This window comes from Mixophyes fleayi, chromosome 6, assembly GCF_038048845.1.
Source record: "Mixophyes fleayi isolate aMixFle1 chromosome 6, aMixFle1.hap1, whole genome shotgun sequence".
Taxonomy (NCBI): Eukaryota; Metazoa; Chordata; class Amphibia; order Anura; family Limnodynastidae; genus Mixophyes; species Mixophyes fleayi.
This window is the reverse complement of record NC_134407.1, coordinates 176170586-176194103: the sequence shown is the minus strand read 5'-3', so window position 1 is coordinate 176194103 and position 23518 is coordinate 176170586. Positions and strand designations below refer to the sequence as shown.

At 37.7% G+C, this 23518-nt stretch overlaps 1 protein-coding gene across 1 annotated transcript in view; it reads left to right on the top strand.

Annotated features, from left to right (window-relative positions):
• The first annotated feature begins 486 nt into the window (after positions 1-486).
• LOC142094825 (serine/threonine-protein kinase 17A-like) overlaps positions 487-23518 on the top strand; it is a 36492-nt gene continuing 13460 nt past the window's right edge. The window contains exon 1 of the mRNA XM_075177377.1: positions 487-1068. Within this exon, the coding sequence (XP_075033478.1) occupies positions 971-1068 (98 nt within the window). The 5' untranslated portion in view covers positions 487-970. The remainder of the gene's footprint in view (positions 1069-23518) is intronic.

The following is a 23518-nucleotide window of genomic DNA, read 5'->3' as shown; positions in this document are numbered from 1 at the left end:
ATTGGGGAAGGTTTGCAGCCCTCAGATTTGGGCTACTGCCCAAAATACTGCTATTATGCTAATATTATTTGTCAATAGGCTAAGTGTTTCTAATGTGGAACCCTCTACTCAAATTGTGTTATATTTCCTTTATTTACACTCTGGCAGGTAACACTGTCTAGTATATCATGGTATTTTATGAGAGTCTTATCAAAAAGTAGGCAGCCTATTGCTCTCTGTCTAGCATGGAACTACAAATGAGAAAATGTATTAACATCTAATAAAGCAATGTTGTTTTTTTTACACACAAACAACGTAATGTAAATGTAATGTAATGTTAACTTAAATGTAGATAAATAAATGATGATGATGAAATGTGAATTCTATTTCTATAGAATACCGGTTGGCTGAAGTGTCCCAAATGGCCACTAGGAGCGCTGTCCTCTGCTCCGTGATTGGCTCTGGAACGGCTATTGCCGTAGCTCAGCCCAGACTGCAGGCAGATGTGAGATCTCTGCCTGTTCTCTTACACACAAGTCATTGCAGCCTGAGACGGTCTATGTAGAGAGCAAGCAGCTGTGGGAAAGGAAATGCTATTCAACTTTAGCAATCCATAAGCAGCCTTACACAGGAAATCATACAACACAACGTGCTGATCTGCATAATGCTTCTGGCTCTTACATTATCTCCGCATACTCGTACGAGCACACTGCCACAAGGACTATTTATCTAAGGACTTGTTTGTATAAACATGTTGGTTTTCAAATAGTATATGTTTCACTGTAAACTTTTTGCATAGAAACATTTTTTTTTATTCTTCCCGAGGAAGCAGACACATTAATTTTCGGGTGTCTTAGTTCAAACTTTAATTTTTTTGTGTTGTATTTTTTGCATATATTTGATTTTCTTTACAAGTTTCGGGATAATTTACTTTTACTATATTTCCCGAATTCTATTTTTTTTTTACATTTTTGGGACGACTGCAGTTGGAATGATGGATAAAAGTAGCCTGGTCACTCACACGCAGACTCTTCTCAGGACAAACCCATTCACTGACAACTACAGCATAGTGGGGAAGGAACTGGGCAGGTAAGAGAGAGGAGACTGCAGATGCGCAGATATATGTTGTGGCGTTGTACAATGCAAGATTTGGGCACTAAGGGGTTTTATATATATATATATATATATATACTGTGCCATAATACTCTTAACAGTTCAATATATGACATGCATATACTTTCATACTTGCAAGCTCTTCAGACAGGCTTTTACTCTGTAAGTTGTCTTACATTATAATAATATCTAATATGTGATATATTGCTGGATTATATATATATATTGTGGATTTCCAGCAGTTGTAAAACTACAAGTACCAGCATGACCTGGCATCCACAGCTTGCTCCTTACTTTACCAAAACATAAGTACCAATATTCTCATGCTGTGATCTGTAGTTCCACAATTGCTGGAGAGCTATTAAATGAGCCATAGCTTGATGTCTATACAGAACTTTCTGAATAATCTTAGCTATAGTTTATTTTAGTATGGTGGAATGTGGGGTTCACCACTTATACTATATACTTGCTAGTATTTTTGTGGTTTTGCGCACGTTTACATAACATTTTTACCACCATCAGTCCTTGCAGCAGTTCATTTGTGACTTGAAATCACATTGGAAATGCCCTTGGAATGATGAATAACAATGTTTTTCCTTTTTTTGTAACTTTATCAGTATGTGCGTGTTTAAAATGGACAATAGCGCTCTTCTGGTAAATCTTAATGCCATGTCTGTGAGATGCTTTGGTTACATGTTATGGCTTGGTAAACTAAAGTACACGTTCTGTTATTTTAATCATAATATGGCCACTAATTGCACTTTTCCATTGGAGTTTATGGTCAGTATCTGACTATTTAATCTCCAAATCAGATTAATAAAGGAATATCCAGTCAAAAAAATGTTTTCCTTCTAGGAAAGTCTACTTTTGGTAATCCCCTAAGGGTTCTAGTCCGGTGGAGCTACTGTAGATGCCATTTTCTGAGTCTTATTGGTGATGGAATAGAGCCACCAGGTGAGAAGTAACTAGCTGTCCGTGGGGCATGTTTAGTAGATGTGTTTGGTGGTCGCCATCATTGACAGCTGTTTGAATTTTACGTGGGGGCTCCTGTGGCGCTAGCTGGGCTTAGGTCTACAGTAAATCCAGCAGTGACCGCGAGGTGAGGGAAAATGTCCCTAATACGCAAGATTCCATTTTGTTGGAGGTTTCATCTAATAAAAACAAAAGCGTCCATCAGTGATATCTGTGTAGAATGACTCTCCCCCTATTTTATACTCATTATTTGTAGATAAATAGAGTGAAAATTCTAGCTTCAATGAATTGCTGTTAAATTTGGATGATACAGATCTCCTTCCAATACCAAAAATTTGTCTCTCAACAACAAGCAGCTCAGTCTGTCCCATACTATAGTATTGGATACTTGTTTAAATGGTATCAAATACCCACTGTGTTGGTTTCCCAACAGATCATTAGCAATCATTGTAACATGTTATCTTAAGCACTCTGCCCAATTATATCCTTTGTTCAATTGGGTTACGATAATAGTGATGCTCTCTTCCCATGCATTCTTTTAGAAGTACAGTCAAAACAGTATATTCTGGAATCCCTCTGTACAGATTATTGTAATAATACTATTGTAACCTAGAAGATCAATGATTGAGACTTGCGTGGTTAAACCCTCTCATTATCTAAAACATCAATCCTTATGTGCTCATTAGTATTTTGAAATTCTATATGGTCTATTTGAAGTATTTTATTTTCTTTGGTTGTTTTTACTATCAGCTCGGAGGCAACACAGTGAACGTACTGACCAATTGTCTCATTAAATGTGTATTTACAATAGAAATGAAAATTATCCATTTGACAGTGTCTCTAGGTCCTGGCACAGTCTGTAATATTCTACATCTGTTCACTTTCATTACCTTGTTAAAGTCATGTTTTATTATAAGCTATACACTAGTGTATGTGTTTTGTATGATACACAGTACATATATCAGACCTTAAATGATGTTTTATCATTACAATGTAGGCAGTAGCACCATCTTCTCTCTAGTGCAGAGTTGTTGGTGCTTATCGGCGGGCAATCAGGTATTACGAAACCTCAGTTCTTATTGTCCTTATCCAAGCTGTGGGTCTGTTAAGCAGCATACTCTAGAAACACACTACATGAACTCATGTAAACTTTTAATAGACAAATAATTGAGAACATTTTACAATGTTCTGCTGCTGTGCAAAATAGCTTGCAATCTAATTTAGTACTAGTAGGCTAAAATAACAAATCGGAGGCTAGAAACCAACTGATGGAAATAGTGGAAACCAAAATTTGTATAAATGCAGAATCTGTAAGTAAGTCTTGCAGACAGTGTGCTGTATTAATGAATATATTTAATATCCTTTACGGCATGCATATATATATATATATATATATATATATATATATATATATATATATATATATATATGTGTAAATATAGATATACATGTGTGTGTGTATATATATATATATATATATATATATATATATCTATCGATATATATTGCTATACATATATATATATGTATAGCAATATATATCGATAGATATATAATATATATATATATATATATATATATATATATATATATATATATATATATATATATATATATATATATAATGTCTGAGTGTGTACATGGTCAACACACACACACCTATTTAGGAAAACCGAGGTGGCTATATATAATTTATAGGCCACATCCAGCACCAGATGGACAGCTTTGCTGTAAGCAAACATGTTTTTTTTGCAGCCATAAACCTATCATTAACATTATTTACCCACTTGATTTGAAAGACTGATATAGAAAGATAATGATTGTGCAGCCTTTCATCACAAGAAACATATGTTGCAGCCTGTTCTCTTCCACTTCAAATGCCGCCTAGCCTACAACTCTTATAAACCAGACTGTTCTGCTGTGAGAAGTTCTGTGCCAGGGACCAGCAGGGCATAACCAGCCCATTTGGAGCAGACTGTAGGGAAGTGATAAGAAGCATGGGCTAATTACTCAGGTCATGTTTCCTTCACACCACTATGCTAGTACTCATGTAGACAGTGACTTTATGATTAACACTAACATCACAAACTGAAATCCAGACTATAATTACGGAACTTGAGCCCGTTAATTGGTGTCTGTCCACCCAGGGGACCCCACAAGATGTTTTAAATGACGAAGTTTAATGTGGAACTCCGCTCATAAAAGTAAAATTGACTTATGCTCCTAACAGATATTTTCTCATGATCCTTTTCTTTTATCTTTTAAATAACAATATATATATATATATGAATTAGCCATAAACCACTCCAGTATTTGCTGTCATTATTTTTGGATTATAAAGGAGACAAACTCGCCCTTTGATATGTATAAACAAATTTAAAACATGAATTAATAAATATCATGGATAATTCTAGTGCAGTATAATTTCTTCTCTAGCTGTACCCCACCTCTTATGTCAGCCAGCCAAATGAAGTTTGTTATGCTCCTAGGAAAGTGAATAACATTATCTTAGCCTTGCCACACATAATGAGATCACTCTTATGTTCATCATGTTACACTGTAGTTGCACCTGAAAGTGGATGAGCTGATCACTTCCTGTGTTTACATGCATGTATCATGCCAAGATCGTCATTGGATTTAATATTCATTTGAACATTTAGTGGTAAACTGAATATAAGATGTCCTGTGGCTAATTATATGGTGTTTTTGTAGAATTGACAAGTCAAGGGCGCTTATGGCACAAGTTCTGTAAGTTATCATTTAATCAAGCTTTGTTCTGTAGTAATATGCCATGAATAGCAATCTCCAGGTGATTGATAAAGGGTTGAAGGTCAGGACATCAATCCTATGGGGAGTTAATGGAACAGTCACTTGAAGCAAGATCTATAACCTTTTACCCGCACTTGAATGGGAAAAAGCTTTAATTTGTCTTGTAACAAGAGACATCAACAAGTAATTACTTACTAATTGAAGAGACTGATTTACAAGCACACTGCAACCTCCCGACATTATGGCTCTGTAACAACAGGTTAGGTGGCCCAAAGCATTGTGGGTAGTTACCTAATACTAATAAAATCATAATAGTGATATGGTGGATGTGGGATTCTGGACAGACTGGTTAGGCTAGAAGCTTTTGACAAACCTAAAAAGCTGTTATGATTCCCTATATAACCTACATAGTTATGACATTGTGTTGTAGGGTTCTGGGCAGAAAATGAGATTCAACAGATCTATGACCTTGCAGATGATGTTAGTGATCTTGGAAAGATCAAATAAACACAAGATATGCTCAGTATGCTTTTTGTTCAGTGTTTACTGCCTTACTCAGAAAATCAGATGAGGACTTCCTCTTTTGAGGTCCCTGCGGTTTTGCTGGAGCCACACTGAATTTATTAGTGGGCCACACAATGAGAGAATGTGGCTGGCTGGCTGAGAATGCTAGCACGGGATCCGAGTATGGTCAGGTGTCCTGATAGTTCTAGCTATACATTTACAGAAGAAACAATATCCTGATCTGTTTATATCAGAGCTGTGAGTGGATGGATTGGAATTCCAAGCAGCTTGTCCAGGTCAGGAGACAATGATTATGTGACCAGTCTCTCCTTGTTTACTATTAGGAAACGGTCTTCCTTCTTGTGTAAGTAGCACTGATTTAAAACTTGATCCTCATTCCTCACTGATTGACATAACTGCAATCACTGCGGCTACAATATAACATTCAGGATTGAATACATCATCAGTTGGACTTTATGTGCAATCAAAATTTAGTCTTTCCATCCTGGTCTTAAAAGAGCTTTGTGAGTATCCCAAGCATCTTATGGCCTTACGCAGTGCAGCATAAACTTCGTTGGTTGAACCTAACTCGGGAGAATGAAGCCGATCAATTAACTAAAACTAGTGATATTAGTGAGGCACAAAGTCTACTGGGGGCAACAAAACATCCTTGCTAAAGCTTCAAATCTTATACTATTATTTATTACCACCTACAGCTTGTTTGAGAAAATCTAGCATATATTAAAAATGTTTGTAATATTTGCTGTATACTGCAGCTTAGTAGTATGTAACTTCCGGAATTGAATACTGTGTACATCAGCATAACTGACAACATTTAAGAAGTTTTTCTATAAGAACAGGGAACTGTTGTCAATAAAATGTTGCTTCTTTTTTTCTTATTTCCAGTTTGTCCAGCCCATCTTATGTTAGCAGCTAGTGGCATACATGTACATGTACTGCTTTTGATAAACATTTTGCCTCAAAGTGTCTTGGAAATCTGCAGGACTTGTGATGCAAAATGTGAGGTGTGTATCATACAGTAGTTAACTTTGTAAAGGTTGGACGCAAAGCCTTAAATTGATCATTTCAGCCGGTCAGCAGTCATCTAGCTGTGCACAGAACATTTCTGTCCTTCAGTCTCTCTGCAATGTGTCTGCACTTCTTCTCCCTATGGAGATGTAGAATCTTATACTGACAGAATTACATTGACAGGCACTCTTTGCCTGGGGCCCATTTTTCCTTGTTTAACATTTTTTTGATCTCTAGGTTTGTTTTGAAGAAAAAAAAGATCTCCTACTACTGACTTTTTGGCCTCATTCTTACATATGCTTTGGAAATCTGTCTAAGTGCGCTTGAAATCTAATGCGCACTTTAGACGGTTCTTAGTGATTATTTATCTAGCGTGCTTTTGGTGCATTCCACTTTTACTAATAATATATAGTGTAATAGTAGCGTGTGTTAACACATGAGATATAGGCTGAGCCACATTCTAAAAATTACACACAGAATTCAAATGTTAGAACTCAGTGGTGGTACTGAGCCTATAAAAAATACATTTACCCTATTCTTATATGCATTTTCAGGTGTTAAAGGCTGATGAGCACATTGACAGTAAATAGGTGTGAACAAGCCCTTAATCTTTTCACCAAAGGCTGTAACACATCAAATTTACTGCAAGCTCTTCAGACCCTAGTCTCTGTCCTATTATGTCCTCATGAATAATTTATTGTATTTATATGAAGAGGGATTTCTGGAAAGTGCCCATTAGCAGTTTATAAGTAGAATGGAACTGGTTTTATAACCACATATATGGAAGTTGGTTATACATTTTAACATTTGTACTATTCACCTACACACAGTGGTTTGAGCCACTGTCTGGGCTGAACAAGTATTAAAGCTATTAAATCACCAGCAGTGCTAGCACTAGGTATTTTGTGCCTCATATCTCAGAGATGTCACTAATGTCTAGTGAATGTATTGGCTGAAGTCACATGACTATTGGTGCAGCCCATAAGATGGCTGCCCCCACTGTCAGCTGAAGGATAGGTCAGGTTTGTCTCATGAATCACAAACAAACTGAAGGTAACATGTATTTTGCTCTGCGGCAAAATCTGTTTAAAGACTTTGTTAATTTTGTGCCAAAAGGAAATTCCAGAAACAAAACGTGTTAATTTTGGCTTATGGTAAACAATGTAGAAATAGTGAGGTCTTAGGTGAGGAGTAGTGGGAATATTTGTTAGCACAAGTTTCATGTTGGCCTATTACAGTCTTCTTAATGTGTACTTGTGTTCAGTGGGGGTACCATTTTTTTGGTCTGAACTAACGTTCAGTCTATCAATTCACTAGGAATAAGTGATATCAATGCTATTGGAGCACGTGATGAATCTCTAATGATGTTGCTTGTTCCTAATGCATTCATAGGCTGCTTTCTCGTGAGTATTCAGTCCACAATGTGTATAGGAGGTGGGTACACTTTAATGGCATTTTTAAATGATAAAGTGTAAAAGGATTCTGGGTAATTTAATCATGCTATATTTGTTGTTTTTATTGACGTTCACTTTGAATTGATATAATTTATGCAGCATAACAAGGCTTTACTTATGTAAGACTGGATGCTGGGGGTCAGAGGTCAATGAGTATTAGGTCATTTTGTTAATAGCGCACCCACAATCACAATTCACTTATTTGTTTTCTAGAACGTTGGGAAAAAAAAGTGCTTGAAAAAGAACCTAAAAGAAAAAGAGAGAGAGAATTAGGGATCAGAGATAGAGAGTGATGAAAACACACAGCTTGTCATTATCAGAAGAGAAGGGGGTTAGAGATATGTGGGTTAAACCTTTCATGACCTTGAAAAGTATCCACCTTATCGAGACATTGGAACATCTGTATACACACAACATGTCATGTAGCTCTGCATCAAAGACTGAAAGATAGGCATGGTGAATATCAACACTGAGCACTCACCATGATTTGCTTACAAGCCGCTAGAAAAAAACTATTTTGGAAGCGACTGTGTGCAATGAGCTGGTGGTCTCAGATGGTAATGTACATGCTGGCAAAAGTGTAACTGTCTCTTCAAAGTCCTGCCTACTATCACATTTAGACCACCTCCTGAATTAATTGCAACTTTACCATTTTCCTATAATACTGTTCATTGAAGCGTCATTCATGTCTCGAATTGTGACATGAATGACTTAATGAATTGTTAATTTCATGTTTCATATTAATTTTCAAGTTTTTAATGCTAGAGGTATGCCTGCGGTTAGCCCACATTCCGCAAGGAACATGAAAGATTATGGACCTTAGATAGAAGATAGGAATTTAGCAGATTAATGTTTTTTAACCATATAGTGATTCTGGCACTTGAAAAGGTCTGAATAATCATGCATACATTGAAGCATAGAGGGTATATTTGAAACAGGACATCCTTACGCCAAAACACATCATTAATATAAAGCAGACTCATGAAATGCAAAGCATTTGCAGATATGTATACATTCCAGCTGCTAATACATCTTCTTTCATGCAAAACATGGATTAAAACTTAATAAAATAAGCACATAGATGTCAGATTTCATAGTGACTTGGTATGGATTGTTCATTTTACCACTTCTAATAGTAGATCAGCCTAGTTGGTATCCGACTATGTGGGTATATTTTCTAAACTGTGGAGATGTTGCCTATAGCAACCAATCAGATTCAAGTAATCATTTATTTAGTGCATTCTACAAAATGACAGCTAGAATCTGATTGGTTGCTATAGGCAACATCTCTGCTTTTTCAAACCCGCAGTTTAGTAAATATACCCCCATATCTCTGAATGTCTTACTGGGAATTGTGGCCCTTTCATCATAGTAGCTAGAGTAATTGGTAGGATAGTGATGATTGCATACCGAGTGATAGCTGAAGTCAGACTGGCATTGAGATCCAGATCTCTGCCCCGACAGGAAAGGGACAATCGGTCCCTGGAGTACTGCATTCGCCCTGATCGACCTCTCCAGGTCTTGGGGAGCTGTGTGTCCGACCAAAAGTGGAGTGACAGTGACTCAGGATCTCTACTTTGCTGATAGCCTTAAAGGAGAGAGGGAGAAGAGCTTGAATGGATAGACAGCAGTCCCTGAGAGTGGCTAGGATACTGGTGAGGCGTTTTCGTTATACCCTGTATGTTGTCTGTGCCAGATTGCAGTGTTATTTATTGCAAGTTATTGTTTAAATATGTTTATTGCTGTTTGGTGCTACCTTTTTGTTAAATAAACTTGTTTATTTTATTTTGGATATTTGCCTGGGTGATTTTGAACCTTGGATGGGTACCGGGTAGGCCAGCTGTGCGGCACAGAGGGTTACCTTAAACCCAGTATCTTCACAGTAGGGGCACATTTGTTGGGGCACTGATTCAAGTAGATTTAAACCTCAAAAGCTGAAAACGCGTAATGTATTTCTAATTGTAAGAAGAAATTATTTATGCAAGAAATTGATAAGTGAGGATTTCATATGAACTTAGTACAGTTCTACAATCTCTTAGGGTACATACACAGGCATTTAGTCATGTGTGTTCCTTCTTGTGCTTTGCTTGAAGAATGCAGCAAAGATGACTGTGAAATAGGGATAATTTATCCCTATATTAAAGTGTTGTCAGTACACAAAGACAGGCTTCACAGACCATAAACTCTCAGACCATAAACTCTCCATTTTCGGGTCTGTCAAGTGTTCAAAAATGAAATGCACATCAGGACCCATGAAAGCCTGCATGCTAGCATACCCATAGTTGATAACATTTCAATTACATTTCCAGTGATGTTTTTCCGATAGACATGCAGCTTAGGACAACACATTGATACTAAAACTCTCAATGTGGTGATAATGTAAAGTTAATGTAGTTATAAATACTCTCCTTCAACAAATATGAATTTAGTATAATATTTAACCAGAGTAGATTATGATACTTCTTTTACATTAATGCAAACCTCTCTTGTGAAGTCGTGCACCAACTTTTGCGCAATTCTGCTTGATTTTATAGGGAAGCGCCTGGATAGTTTTTAATAGTGGCAGAAGAATATCCTTGCAATACATGTCAATAAAAATTGACACTTATTGGCGGGGAAAGTAGAAGTTTAATAAATAGGCCCCTAAGTAATCGATGTGTTACTCATAATAAATACTGGTATCAAACTATCATCTAGCTGCCGATTATAAATACTTTTATGAATAATGCAGTGGTCAAGTTCTGAAATATGTTCTAATTTAACAATTCAAAGCATGCAGTTCACCCTTTCCTATAACATCCAAATATTTTTCTCTGGTTTAGATTAACTTTAACTTTAGCTGTCAGGAGCTGTGGATAAAGCTAATCAGTATCATCTGTATTTAAGAAGAAAATTTATCTATATGTCATAGCGTGATTTTGTGGTTCGAAAACTACTAATCTGACGAGTGTCAGCAGCAGAGTTTATATCAGACATAAATCTGTCGAGCAGGATAGAACCTGAATTCTGTGACTGAATACTCTTATGTAACTGCAGTTCCGGGTACAAACAAAGGTGGGAATGTCTCTCTAGTCCATAGTGTTCCAGAACAATGCTGGAGCAGGTGAAAACTACATTTAATTGGTATGCAACCAACTTGGAAAACTGCTTCTGTTTAAATAAACTGACGTTTTAATATGTGTTATAAAATTTACTGTTAGATTCTTGGCTTAGATTCAGATACAAGTCAACCCCTAAATCTGAGGCATTTTCATATGCTCACCACCTCTGCTGGGATGGAATGCTAAGAATCCCACCCTATTTGTAGCATAGATCTTGACTGTCCCCCTGGCTCACCACCTTCCAGCATCTAACAATGGACCTCTTGTCTAAGAACTTCTCTTTTGTCTGAATTATGCTTCCTTCCCCAACATTGCTGAATTCCTAAAGGCATGTGCAGGGCTCTGTAATAGCACTACCCTCCTTCTCTCATCCAGCATACAGACATTAGGGCTTATTTACTAACCTGGCATTTAGGTGGAACATTTGCACTAAACCATAGCAACCAATCAGACACTTGTGTACCCAGCCTAAGACAATGAAAACAATACAGAAAATTTCTCCCGATGTGATATCAATTTCGATTTTACCAACAACTGAAAAAAACTAATTCCCAATCAGCATGCCGATTCATGTGTACACACTAAACACGTTTTACACGATTTACCTTCAGATCTGTGACCACCATCTGTAATAACTACCAGCTAAAAAGATTGTGACTTTGCACCCTCCATAGAGATCAATGGACACTGCTGGTCATGAGTGCATACACACTGCAGGATTGGAAAGACATTGTTCCATTGTTGAATAAGATTTTTAGTTTGGTTTAAAAATCAAATGAAATGATATGCTGTGCTCTGGAGTGATAATCATTCATCGTTGGAGCATACACACTTCTGGGATATCGGCCCAAATGGTCGTTTATCGTGTGGTTGGTCCGATAATCGGCTGAAAAATCTGTAGTATGTGCCCAGCCTTACTTGTACTGCACCGATAAAAGCTATGTGTTGATTGGTTGCTGTGGTTCAGTGAATTTTTTGCATCTAAACACAATGTTAGTAAATGAGCAATGTTATGTATGTATCAGACTGATGCAATTAGACAGTAACACAATAGTGATCCTTGAATATATCTGGGAGACTCCTGAATTATCGGTAGGTCTCCTGAACCTCTGGGAGAGCAGGCAATTCTCCCGCATCCTACCCACTTCCTTGTGAAGTGGGCTGAATGGGGGCCTCAATGGAGTGATTTGTTGTGAATCGCTTCATTTTGGTCCCCAGGACAATATAATGCAATTTGCCCCGCCCCGAGGTACAAAAAAGTTGGTAAGTATGGACCATTGATGGACTCAGTTTACTAATATATATATATATATATATATATATATATATATATATATATATATATATATATATATTGTATATATATATTAAAAAGACCAGTCCAATGTAACTTTAACTCTGAATAATAGTATTATTTGATTGTAGTGCAGATAACTCTTGATTTGGTTATCCAGTTTGGCCTACTCTTTTAAACTCTGCAGGTACCACTTAAGCTTTATTTTTATTGGGGAAGTGCTACATTCTGACACCGTGATGGATTACCAAGAATCTATAGAAATGCTAGCCAGCATATTCTGAGTTATAAAAAGTCAGTATACTTTAAGTAAACATCATAATTCATGGGTGTTCCGCAGACAGAAGTACAGCATTGAAGGCTAGGCTACATTAGTGTATATATGTATATTTAGCTTCAGCCGTAGCGGCCAATCATAGTAGCCACGTAATTGCTGTGTATAACTGGCTGCCATCAACTACCACGGCACAAACAGGTGGTTCACTTACAACTGTTATAAATATTGTAGCTTTATGGAACTGCCATTAAAAAGGATGTGGTAAGATAGTTTTTCGTTATGGCTTCCGATTTGGCCTAGCCTTTTCAGTTACCTGAAGAAAATGCATGTGTCATTTTTTTGTAGTCACCTCTAAAACAAATTCTCTGTCAGATTATATTACTTTTGTGTTAGATTTACTTTAGACAACTCACACATAGAGACACTACCTTGTCTGTAATAAATACAAACACAAGCTATGGCCAATGCAGTTTGTGTTTCCCATGTGATAAACACTGTCTAGATTAGAGTTTCCAGTGTACCAGCTAGGGGTCTAATGGTCATTTAAATAGTGGCTGACAGGAAATCTGTGGAGGCTATACATCAGCAGCAGCTGGAATGTTTTTTAAAGTCAGGCTATAATTATTTACCTATTTACATAAGAAGCCTTAAACAAACATGGTGAATGAATAGCAAATATGTCAATGTGTCAGAATGACTATTATTGCACATTAAATAAGGGTTGTACAACCTTTAGTAGTTACACTGTTGTGGATCTACATCTCCGATGATGTTCATCATAGTCAGCGACTAATGTGCAGAAAGTGGAGAAGTAATGTCACTTTACAAGCAGACGAAAGATACATTATACTGAAAATATGTATAAAAGAAGATTAGGAGAACTCTTGTTGCTGCGGTATAGAAGGGTAACATGTTTTATTCAACAGCTTGGTTATGGTATGCACTCGTTTTCTAATTCTTCATGATATTTGAATGGTTCTTTGGTGGTGCTGTTCTGTCGAAGTTATTACGCCTGATTCATCAAGACATGTATCTTCCGATTTTGAGCGTATCGTACGCAAAAGCACTCTGCGTATGCCCAGGACTGGACCCTACACTAGTAAACGCAGCCCTGTCCACTCCGTCTTTGTACGCAAAGGACAGGGCATTTGGCCGTAGCTAGTTTACAGTAACGTTGTGCCCAACTGAAGCGCACGCCGCCATGTCCGAATTAAGCTCTGGGCATCTCAAAGTTACTTGTTTTCCTGCCGTATGTCTTGTTCCAGTTACAGGGCTAGTCTAAGGCTAGATACACACTACAGGTTTTTCAGCCAATTGTCGGGCCAATCACCCAATAATCAACCGTTCGGCCAGATTTAGCATTAGTGTGTATACTTACACGATGAATGAGTGTTGTTCCAAAGTACTGATCGTCGCTTTGTTTAATTGCTTGTCCTGTTTAAAAATCTCGTTCCAACCGCCTTACGATCCTGCATTGTGTATGAGTTACCGACCAATTCCTTGACCAACTGCCGATAGTTGCTCAAACAGCGACTCCTTTCTGGGCGTGTGTATGTAAATTTAAGATGTCTCTACCTCTCTCAGTTTTTTGCCGGTGATGTTCAGCCCTTTGTTTAAATTTCTTCGACATATGGGAGCCCATATATTGTTTCAGTGTGTACGGAATCACAATCTTTTCAGCTAACGTTATACCTGTCAAAAATCGCTGGCCGGACAGTTGGTCTTGTACAAATTATTTAAAATGTGTATAGTGTGTACACATGAACCGACCGACCGATCGGACCTTCAATCGTAGGTACAATTGTTGTAGATAACACATTGGTCGGAAAATTCTGCATTGTGTACCTAGCCTAAGTCCTAATTAATAGTGATGACAGTCTTAATGCATGCTATAACATGTGTTTGCAATCACAGGCAGCTGTAAAAATTAGAAACAGATAATTAAGAACAGAATCAACAGGCGCTCCACTCACTCTTTATAGCTGTAAAAAATTATTTTATGTTCAGTAGACATTAAGAACATCCTAATAAATGTATTTCCTAGGGAAAAATAAAATACATAAACATATATATTTTCTGTGTGTTCATTTGAAAATTTATATTCCACATCGGTATCCTGCAATGTCTTGTGTAGTAGCGCACTTATCGTCAGATCCGTTCCTTGTTGAATTCGGGAATGCACAGAACCGATTTACATGTGTTTTAAAACAAAGTCACTTTGCATCTTGGTAAAACCATGTTGCATTAGAGGGGGAGGTAAATTTAAAAAGTGGGGACAGGTTTATAGTTAGGGTAGGGCATATCCTAGATCAACTTTAAATTTCAATGTACAGATAAAGCTATCAAGTATTTGTGTGCTACATGAAAAATAGTCAGTATGTGCAAAATAATAAACTAAGTTGCACCCCTTGCATTGTAATATGGTTTGTCCAGGAGAAAACTTACTTATTTTTTTGCCTTAATGAATCAGGCCTAGTATGTGTGCCTTGATTAATCAGGCCTATTATATCTGGATAGGTATATTGATGTATACAAGCATATAGGAAGGTCAGGTGCACAACAACCTTGGTTTATGTTGTATTATTGACAATTTAAAGAATATTTCTTCATAGTTTGCATTAGAGATGGGTGTTGACACATAAGTAAAGCCACTGGATCGTTACTTTGCACTAAATTGAATTCAGTCCCAAGACAAACAATCTGTTAAACATTGGATGACATTAGATTAGTTCAGGTACTCAACATGTCTATTTTGGACAAACTGTGTCATTGAAGTGTGTCCTTGCCTTATAATCAGAGTTGTGTCAAGTTACTTTGAAGCCAAAGAGAAAGAAATTAGTCTAAGTTTATCCCCATATATAGATGTTAAATAAGATATACTGGCTGCTAATCCATTTAGTGAATTTGAGGGCAAAGTCTTTTCCTTGGTCAATAGATAAATTGCACATTAAAATACTTCTAATCTCCTCAAATGCATGAGAGATGCAAACATGGCTCTCTGCAGTCACTAATATAATCTAAATTATGACCTCCTAACCTCCTGTTAGACATAGGATAAGATGCCAGGCCAATACTAACACAGACTGGCCCCTGTATGGGAACAAAAGAAGTATGTCTGGTTTCCTGGAGAGATTAAACTAAATGTGAAGCTGTCGGACCATTCTATGAAAAAGGAATGCTACTGAAAAATACTTTTGATCAGCTGGAGTTACTCTATGTCAGCTGTGATACACAATACATACATATAATACCTGTCATGTATACCCTACGGGGCATTTATGAAACATTTTGCACAGGTAACTGTGACACATAGCAGTCAATTATAATGGCAGAATTTGTGTATATATTGTACCTGTTACCAGTGTGTCAGTTTTCAAAGATGTCCATTTTTGTTTATATACAAATACACATTTAAATGATTTCGTACCTAGGCCTAAATTTATGTGTGCACAAATACCTATGTAATAACAAATATTGAAACACAAAAAAGTGATATGTAGTAAAGAGAGTGCTGATGTCATAATTCATGGAAGACACAAATGAGGCAGTTACCAACTGGTGTCAAAAATCACACTTTAACATTTTTTTAATGCTACTATAAGCATGTAAACAGGTGTGTGGGGTGGAACGTGTTCCGCCTGTATTTGGGAGTGCTTGCAATCCAGTGGCATCTTTTGGACGTTGCCTTCCCTACTTGTCTATTTACTCGTATCCTCTATTGACCTCACACCCATCGCGGCATCAAGTGCAGGCGCTGGTTTACCACAGCATGTCAAACGTGACGGAGTTTGACATTCAGTGTCGCTGGAGTTTCCTGAAGCCAGTGGGTAACCAGCCTTAGAAAACTTTTAAAGAATATTTAGAACTATAACCCATATAGTAAAAGTGGGCAATTTATGAAAACTATCCAAACACTTTTGTACCCTCAGTCAGTATTAACAGTTGTGTGAAGTAGCTGAAGTCTGTTACTTTCTCTGCACAAATAGTTATGTTGTCTTACGAGTCTCATGAGCAACGTGGTTCAATTGCAGCTGTAGTACCAAAGAATTCCCTGCGTATAACAAAATCCATAGGTATAAAAAGTTTTAAATTATAGTGCTTTGCTACATTCCTGTGTATATGACCTTGAAATTGAAGGTCTTAGACTGGGCACCTACAGGGCACAGGTGGAAGACATTAGCACTTGTTAACATTCCCTGCAATTCTTCACATATTTTACATCCATCTGTTAGTCTGCAGATGGCTGCTGTTAACCTATGAGGTTAATTTGTTTAGTTAGCTGCCATTTTCAAACAAACAGTTTTCTTTCTCTTTTGTATACAATAAAATTGAGGAAAGACATGTGGCATTGTCTCCCAGCTGAGGGGGTACATGTAATGCAAAGTAAAGTAAAATAATCATTTGTCACCTGAACAAATTTTAATTGCCCAAAGGCAACTGGAGTAAAAAAGGATATTGAATCACAGTAGTTTTTTTTAAACAGTCATAGATAATGCAATCATTAACAGCATATAGCATAGCTTATAATATCAGAATAGAAGAACATTGGAAATGGAATTTGTTTAGTTGGAGAAACAGTGGGCTTGAACATTTTCACTGTGCATGCACACACGTGTGCTCACAAGAGATACGTGTGCTCACAAGAGATACGTGTGCTCACAAGAGATACGTGTGCTCACAAAGAGCGCACATGTATAAACGCACATGCAGAGGTGGGCGCATCTGACACTTGCACCTCCTTACAACTGAAGAGATGGAATGAGGGAGGGAAGGGGCAGCCTAATATAGGCCGAGTGCTATAAGGGCATGTTCCCGTTAATGCAGCTGTGGCATGTGGCAGCTCAGAGGCGCGTATGGGCCCGTTAGGTGACATATCTTCTCTACCTGCTTGATGGCGGGTGCAAATACACACTGATGAAGTTTACGGTCGCAAGCACTAGCTAGCAGCTTCTGTTTGGATGATTGCGAATCCATTGCTGAAGCCGATAGGTGCTTCCTGCATTGATCGTACATATATAATAGGATTTTGTGGCACATCTTTAAAAAAAAAAATTGTTACTTTAATTTGTACGTGAGGAGTATTATATCTGCTGTATTATATCAAGCCTAATAGCAAATGTGTTTTTCACTATCAAAACAAATGTTAACACTTCTCTTATGCTTATGAGCTGGTTGTGTGTATGTCTATGTGGGTGTATGTGTGCCCGGAGTAAGCCTGGCGTAAACATGGCATCTATGCTTTAGATGCAGAGCTGGACACATCTTGAGATGCCTCCGACTTAACTTTTGTGGGAGCTTTTTTTCACAGTAAATTACGCCCAATTTGCAGCCAACTGATCATCGGGCTCAATATACACTTTTACCTCCTGTTCTGCAGAGTGTGAAGGATTAAACTGTACCTGTCGTCTTAACACAGTGGAGGCAGCCACTCTGGAATATAGAGAACAAGCAACTGCACTATATGACAGGATAGGCCGGTATGTTGTCAGCTTAAAGCTGCCCATCGACAAGTAGATGTGGTCGCTTGTACAAAATGATTGGCCAAATATACAGCCAAGTAGCCAGACCATCTGCCATTTGTATCCTGTTACCGCAGTCAGAAGGTGACTGCACACACAGGTCGATAGGGACTATTGGTCGTCATCTTCCAACCACATTATCCACAGTGCCTAAAAATGATCTTCACGATTTTGAGAGGATCATTTTTAGAGATCGTAGTTAATTTTGGTCATACATGCTGGGATTTCATACCAATTGCCAAATCAGCTGCAATATGTGTGTTTTGGCACCTTTAGGTTGTTGAAGCCAAATCAGAAAGTCAGCTCAATACAATTAGCTGCTTATGTCAACATTTTGCCTCAGTGAAGTTATTGCTGACCCTATCTGTGTCTGACACCAGAGTACGTGATTGTCAGCTCTTGTTTTACGTTCTGGGCTCTCCATGTGTCTTTTCACATATAGCACCTGTATTTGTTTCCTAATGGAATTGGCAATTACAGAAAATACCCCTGGCTCCACTTAGAGATAAGGTCTGTAGTTCTTACTGTGGCATGCCTGGACTTATGAAGGTTATCTGTATATACAGCACCAGGTAACCCATGTAATCTCTTTGAAGTGGAGGATTACAGGTAGAGCATTCAGTAAGGTAAATAAAAGTTATGTTCAATCTAATCCAACATCATCTTTCTGCAATCATTGTAATAGCAGAAGTACATTCCCATGTCTGACTTTTAGGAACAAATCCTAACAGTTTCCTACCTGATAGAAACTATCAGTTTCCACTGATAATGCACATTTTTAATGAACATAAAATATTTTTTCTACTCCTTATTATGTTCTAAAATATATGTGTAAATGTTTAAGCACTTTGTGGAAAAATGTTTAAACCTACGGTGTTTCAACTTTTAAAGAGGGAAGGAATTTTAGTTTGCAATTCTAACTTCCTGAAAAAAGTATTAACAACATGGGTCTATCAAGAGTTCTCAGGAATTGAAATGTGCAACAGTCAAATGTTCCCAAAAAGATAATCTTATACAATGCAAATGCGGCTGTGAGGCATTTTATATCAATATGAAAACTTAGGAATGGTTCTTTATAAGCCACCATGCTACCCACATATTTAGGAAAAACTCTACCCCCTTTCCTGCTACGCGCAGCCCTTTTGCGGGCCAAAAATTCTGATGTCCCGCCAAAATCAGGACAGTTGGGAGGTATGCTTTAGTATGCGTTATATAGGAATTACCCATAGACCTCTTTGCTATGTCTATGATTGCCTTCACGTATAATATATTGTGAATTATATCAACCAGTGGTGGGTAAAAGATGTGTGAGGGGCCATTAGCAACCCTTCCAAGTCTCATATGTGGCGTACCTAAAAACTGCATTCATTGTAACACCATCACATTCCATTCCCTTACAATCCAATTGCATTCTTCATACCGCTAATTCTAACTGTCCACTTCCACCACTGGTAATGGGTAAAAAAAATCCCTTTGTGACATATTATCTAGCTAGAAACTTTGGTTGTAAGATGGACTGACCCTTTCAGCGAGTCACTGACATTAGTAAACTGTAATGACCTTTTTACTAGAAAGCAAACTTAAAATAATGTTAGCCTGCGGAGGAAACCTTACTACAGAGTGTAATGGGCATGTAATAACCATTGTAGATGTTGGTGGTGGAGAATAACTTTATACAGTTCAGTATATAGAAGTTTCAACTGGTATATGTCTCAATCACAGATAAAGACGTCATTATGCTGAGAGTATCCGCTATTATTGTCTATGACAAGTGTTCACGGAGAATCACACAGACCATTCTTTCAAAACCTGACCTGAAATCACATTATTACAAGGACACAAATTGGCACCCAGTTCTTAGGAAACCTTATGGTGTTGTGTTCTTGTTGCCTATTGTTGTGAAATCCAGTTTCAAGTCACTTTATCTAAGCCAAAAATTTTCAGGCCTAACAACTAAACTGGTATATAGACAAAAATCAACCTCTCAGTTCGGTTGTTCTTATTTAGTATTCTGAAAAACTGCATTCAACTTGCAAAAGTACCAATTTCCTCCCATGTGACTTCTCCTTTCCTGCTGCCGAGACTATTCAAACCACATGGAGCCAGGCCGTATGGTAACCGACTGTTGATGGTTAGATATTGTTTTTATATACAGAGTTCATAGAGGCTGTACTTTGATTTATCAATGATTGTTTTGCAGATTTAGGGAAGGCCAAAATAACTTGAGCAACAATGTGTCCCTGTCAGATACCAGCTACACTGTACATGTGTTGCACAGATAGCCTCAGGTAGCCTTTATATGCCTTTCAGGCACGCTCTGACCAGGCCTGTTGCTAAGAGCAGGGCAGAAGAGGCATTTGCACAAGACCTACAACTTCAGAGGACCAGGGTTGTTCTTGATTTTGGTAAAAATGTAATACTGTAACTAAATAAACATGTATTGTATAAAGTTATAATGACTACTGCCAATGTCCAGATGTGCCCCTCTTTATAACAATATGGTCTTAACTAACGTTGAGCAAATGTAAAACTGTCCACAAAAAACAATAGACATTTTTCTTTTATTAAAGGACAAAAAAGTGCTTTTATATATAAATTTCTCATCCAGTGTAGTTAAACGGTAAGATCATACTTGCCAACTCTCACGAAAAGTCCGGGAGACTCCCGAAATTCGGGTCAGTCTCCCGGGAGACCTGGCATTTCTCCCGCATCCCTAAATTCCCTTGCTAAAATGACGCGATTCACCAGGAATCGCGTCATTTTGGCCTGCGCTTCAAGGCGACCGCCCTCTAGCGATGCCCCTCTCCCGGACGTCGCCTACTGGAAGTAGGCAAGTATGGGTAAGATTCCTTCTTGGATTGCCTCCTGTTGTGTTGGTAGGGACTTTATAAGGGAGGAACCAATTTGCACAACTTGCCACAGCGGATCACAATGTTAGGCCGGCTCTCTCCGGGCCTTGCCATCACATCAGTCTGCCAAGGTAATTAAACCCAAGAGATCCGAATGTCACTTACTGCAGATTAAACACAAATAATAATGGGTGTAATAACAAGTTGTAATAAAAAGAATGGTTCTGAGGAAACCACCTTGATATTGAATAAAAATATTCAAGGTTTGTTCATAAAACAGATATGCGTCAAAGTACCCTCATAAAAAGTCCATGTGTAAATAAGCACAACCAAACCACTCAAAAAAGATAATAAGCGCTATTAAATCACAATAGCAAAATTGAAGGTGAAAGATGCCAAAACAAATGAAATATAAAAGCAAAACAAAAATACAGTAGAGTCTCTGTATGGGCCACAATCAATAAATAAGACGGTCAATAAAAATTAGAGGAATAAGTTCACCTTTACCCTAATATTAAACAAAATATGCTATTGTGTTAAAAAAAAATTGGTGAAATACACTGTCACGGTACAATGGGGGAGTGGTCAAATTATAGTGGGGGCATGGCCACATTCCAGGCGGAATGCCTAACGCTTATGAAGTGCTAGGCTGCACTGTACTCTCCTCCCCTCCATACACCAATCAGTACGCGTGTTACCCGTTCTACCATGCAAGTTTCCCACCAGCGGGACAATGCTGTCCTGGTCGGGATGGCGGGACAAAGCCCTCAAATTGAGAAGGTATAGAAGGCATGATACCCTCTCCTAATGGTTCTATCATGACAGTCAGAGTTCAGTAAAACAATATTGGTTAATTAATATTGCACACGTTTCTTTGTAATTGCTGAATACTTTATACTGTATTTTTAATTACTGTATTTATTTGGTGGGTCAATAACTGCTCTGTTAAGTTTAATTATGTTTGGTGATTTTTGTATGGGTTTATTGTAAAAAAAAAAATTCAGACAGGTAATTCTTTAACCTATTTATTTTGTTGGATATGTTACAAGACTGAGGGCTAGATTTACTAAGCTGCGGGTTTGAAAAAGTGGGGATGTTGCCTATAGCAACTAATCAGATTCTAGCTGTCATTTTGTAGAGGGTACTAAATAAATGAAAGCTAGAATCTGATTGGTTGCTATAGGCAACATCCCCACTTTTTCAAACCTGCAGTTTAGTAAATATACCCCTGAATGTCTTTTCTTATGAATATTTGTGATTCTGTATTAAGTAGTTTACACTGATGGTCCTTAAGATATTTTAAATTGTATGGAAATATGAATTTCCTGTTACAAGAGAGCGATTCAATGTCAAAATGCTTCACACAGTGTTTTGCGAGCTGAATGGCTCTGGAGTATTGGCAGTTTTCTGAATGTAAACATGTGAATTGACCAGAAAATGGTTTCTGTTTACTTTCACCACTGAAGCTATTACAAACTTAGCTACAAACTTTACCCTCCCAATTTTTTTTTACATATAATGTATACACAGTTTGATGATAGCGGCCTTTTAATACTAGTGTGGACTGTATCTTGAAGGACATTTTGCTCTTTGTGTTTAATGACAAATGGTAAAGCAGGCTGAAAGAGATGCATTAACAGATGTGTGTGGTATGTGCGTGCTTGACTGGAGACAATCCGACTTCCTCTCTGATTATGTGAAAACCGTATAATGGATTCCAGTGGTACATTTATACTTGAAGATATATGTACTGTACTAACCTAACCAATGCTATTACTACAGGGGATAGTAAGATCCATTTTATCTGGATGCAGATATGAGTTGACCTCATGTTAAAATGGGAAATCTTTTAAAGCTTTGTTATAGCATCATTTTAGAACATTAAGTTCTCCTGTCACCTACACACAGTTGACAGCTGTATCATGAGCAGATTCAATATTTATGGTAATGCAACCTTTTAAAACATTATGAGTCATCAAAATCACTGAGGCTGAATAAACATGCATGAAAATGTAGCCTATAAGTTCATGAGCAGCCTTAGTGGTGCTCCTAGATACTCCTCCCAGCCGAGAAGGGCGCTTAGTTTTGAAGGGACGTGTGAAAATCTGAGGCGCACATGTGCAGAAGTACAAACGTGACATAAAACTACCTCCTACCACTTTCTCCAAATTTTCTTCTTAACTTTTTCTAATAAAATACTGCTCGGTTTGACCATATTTATGGTTTAAATTAATCGGAAAATGTAAAATGCATCCTATTAAGAGTATAGGAAGAAACCACATCCTGGTCAACTTAGAGTTGATGCTAAGTTCAAGTCCTTTTGGTAAATGGCTGTGGTGTCATCATCATCATCATCATCATCATCATCACCATCACCATTTATCACCTTTTGGTAAATGGCTGTATGCCCTTCCTGTCCAGGAGGGAAACTTCTGCTGATTTCCAAGGTGAACTTGTGTAAATTGAGGCACCACTTCGATGCCTCAACCTTGTATTTCCTAACTTAGGCCCATTGGTTCCTATTGAACCGATGGACTGCATTTTCATAAATATTGGGTGGTCCCACAGTGTGTTTGCCTTCACTGTGTTCTGATGACAAGTACAGTATGATTTTGAAACAATGACATAAATTATATAAAATGCTAAGTGGTTAAACAA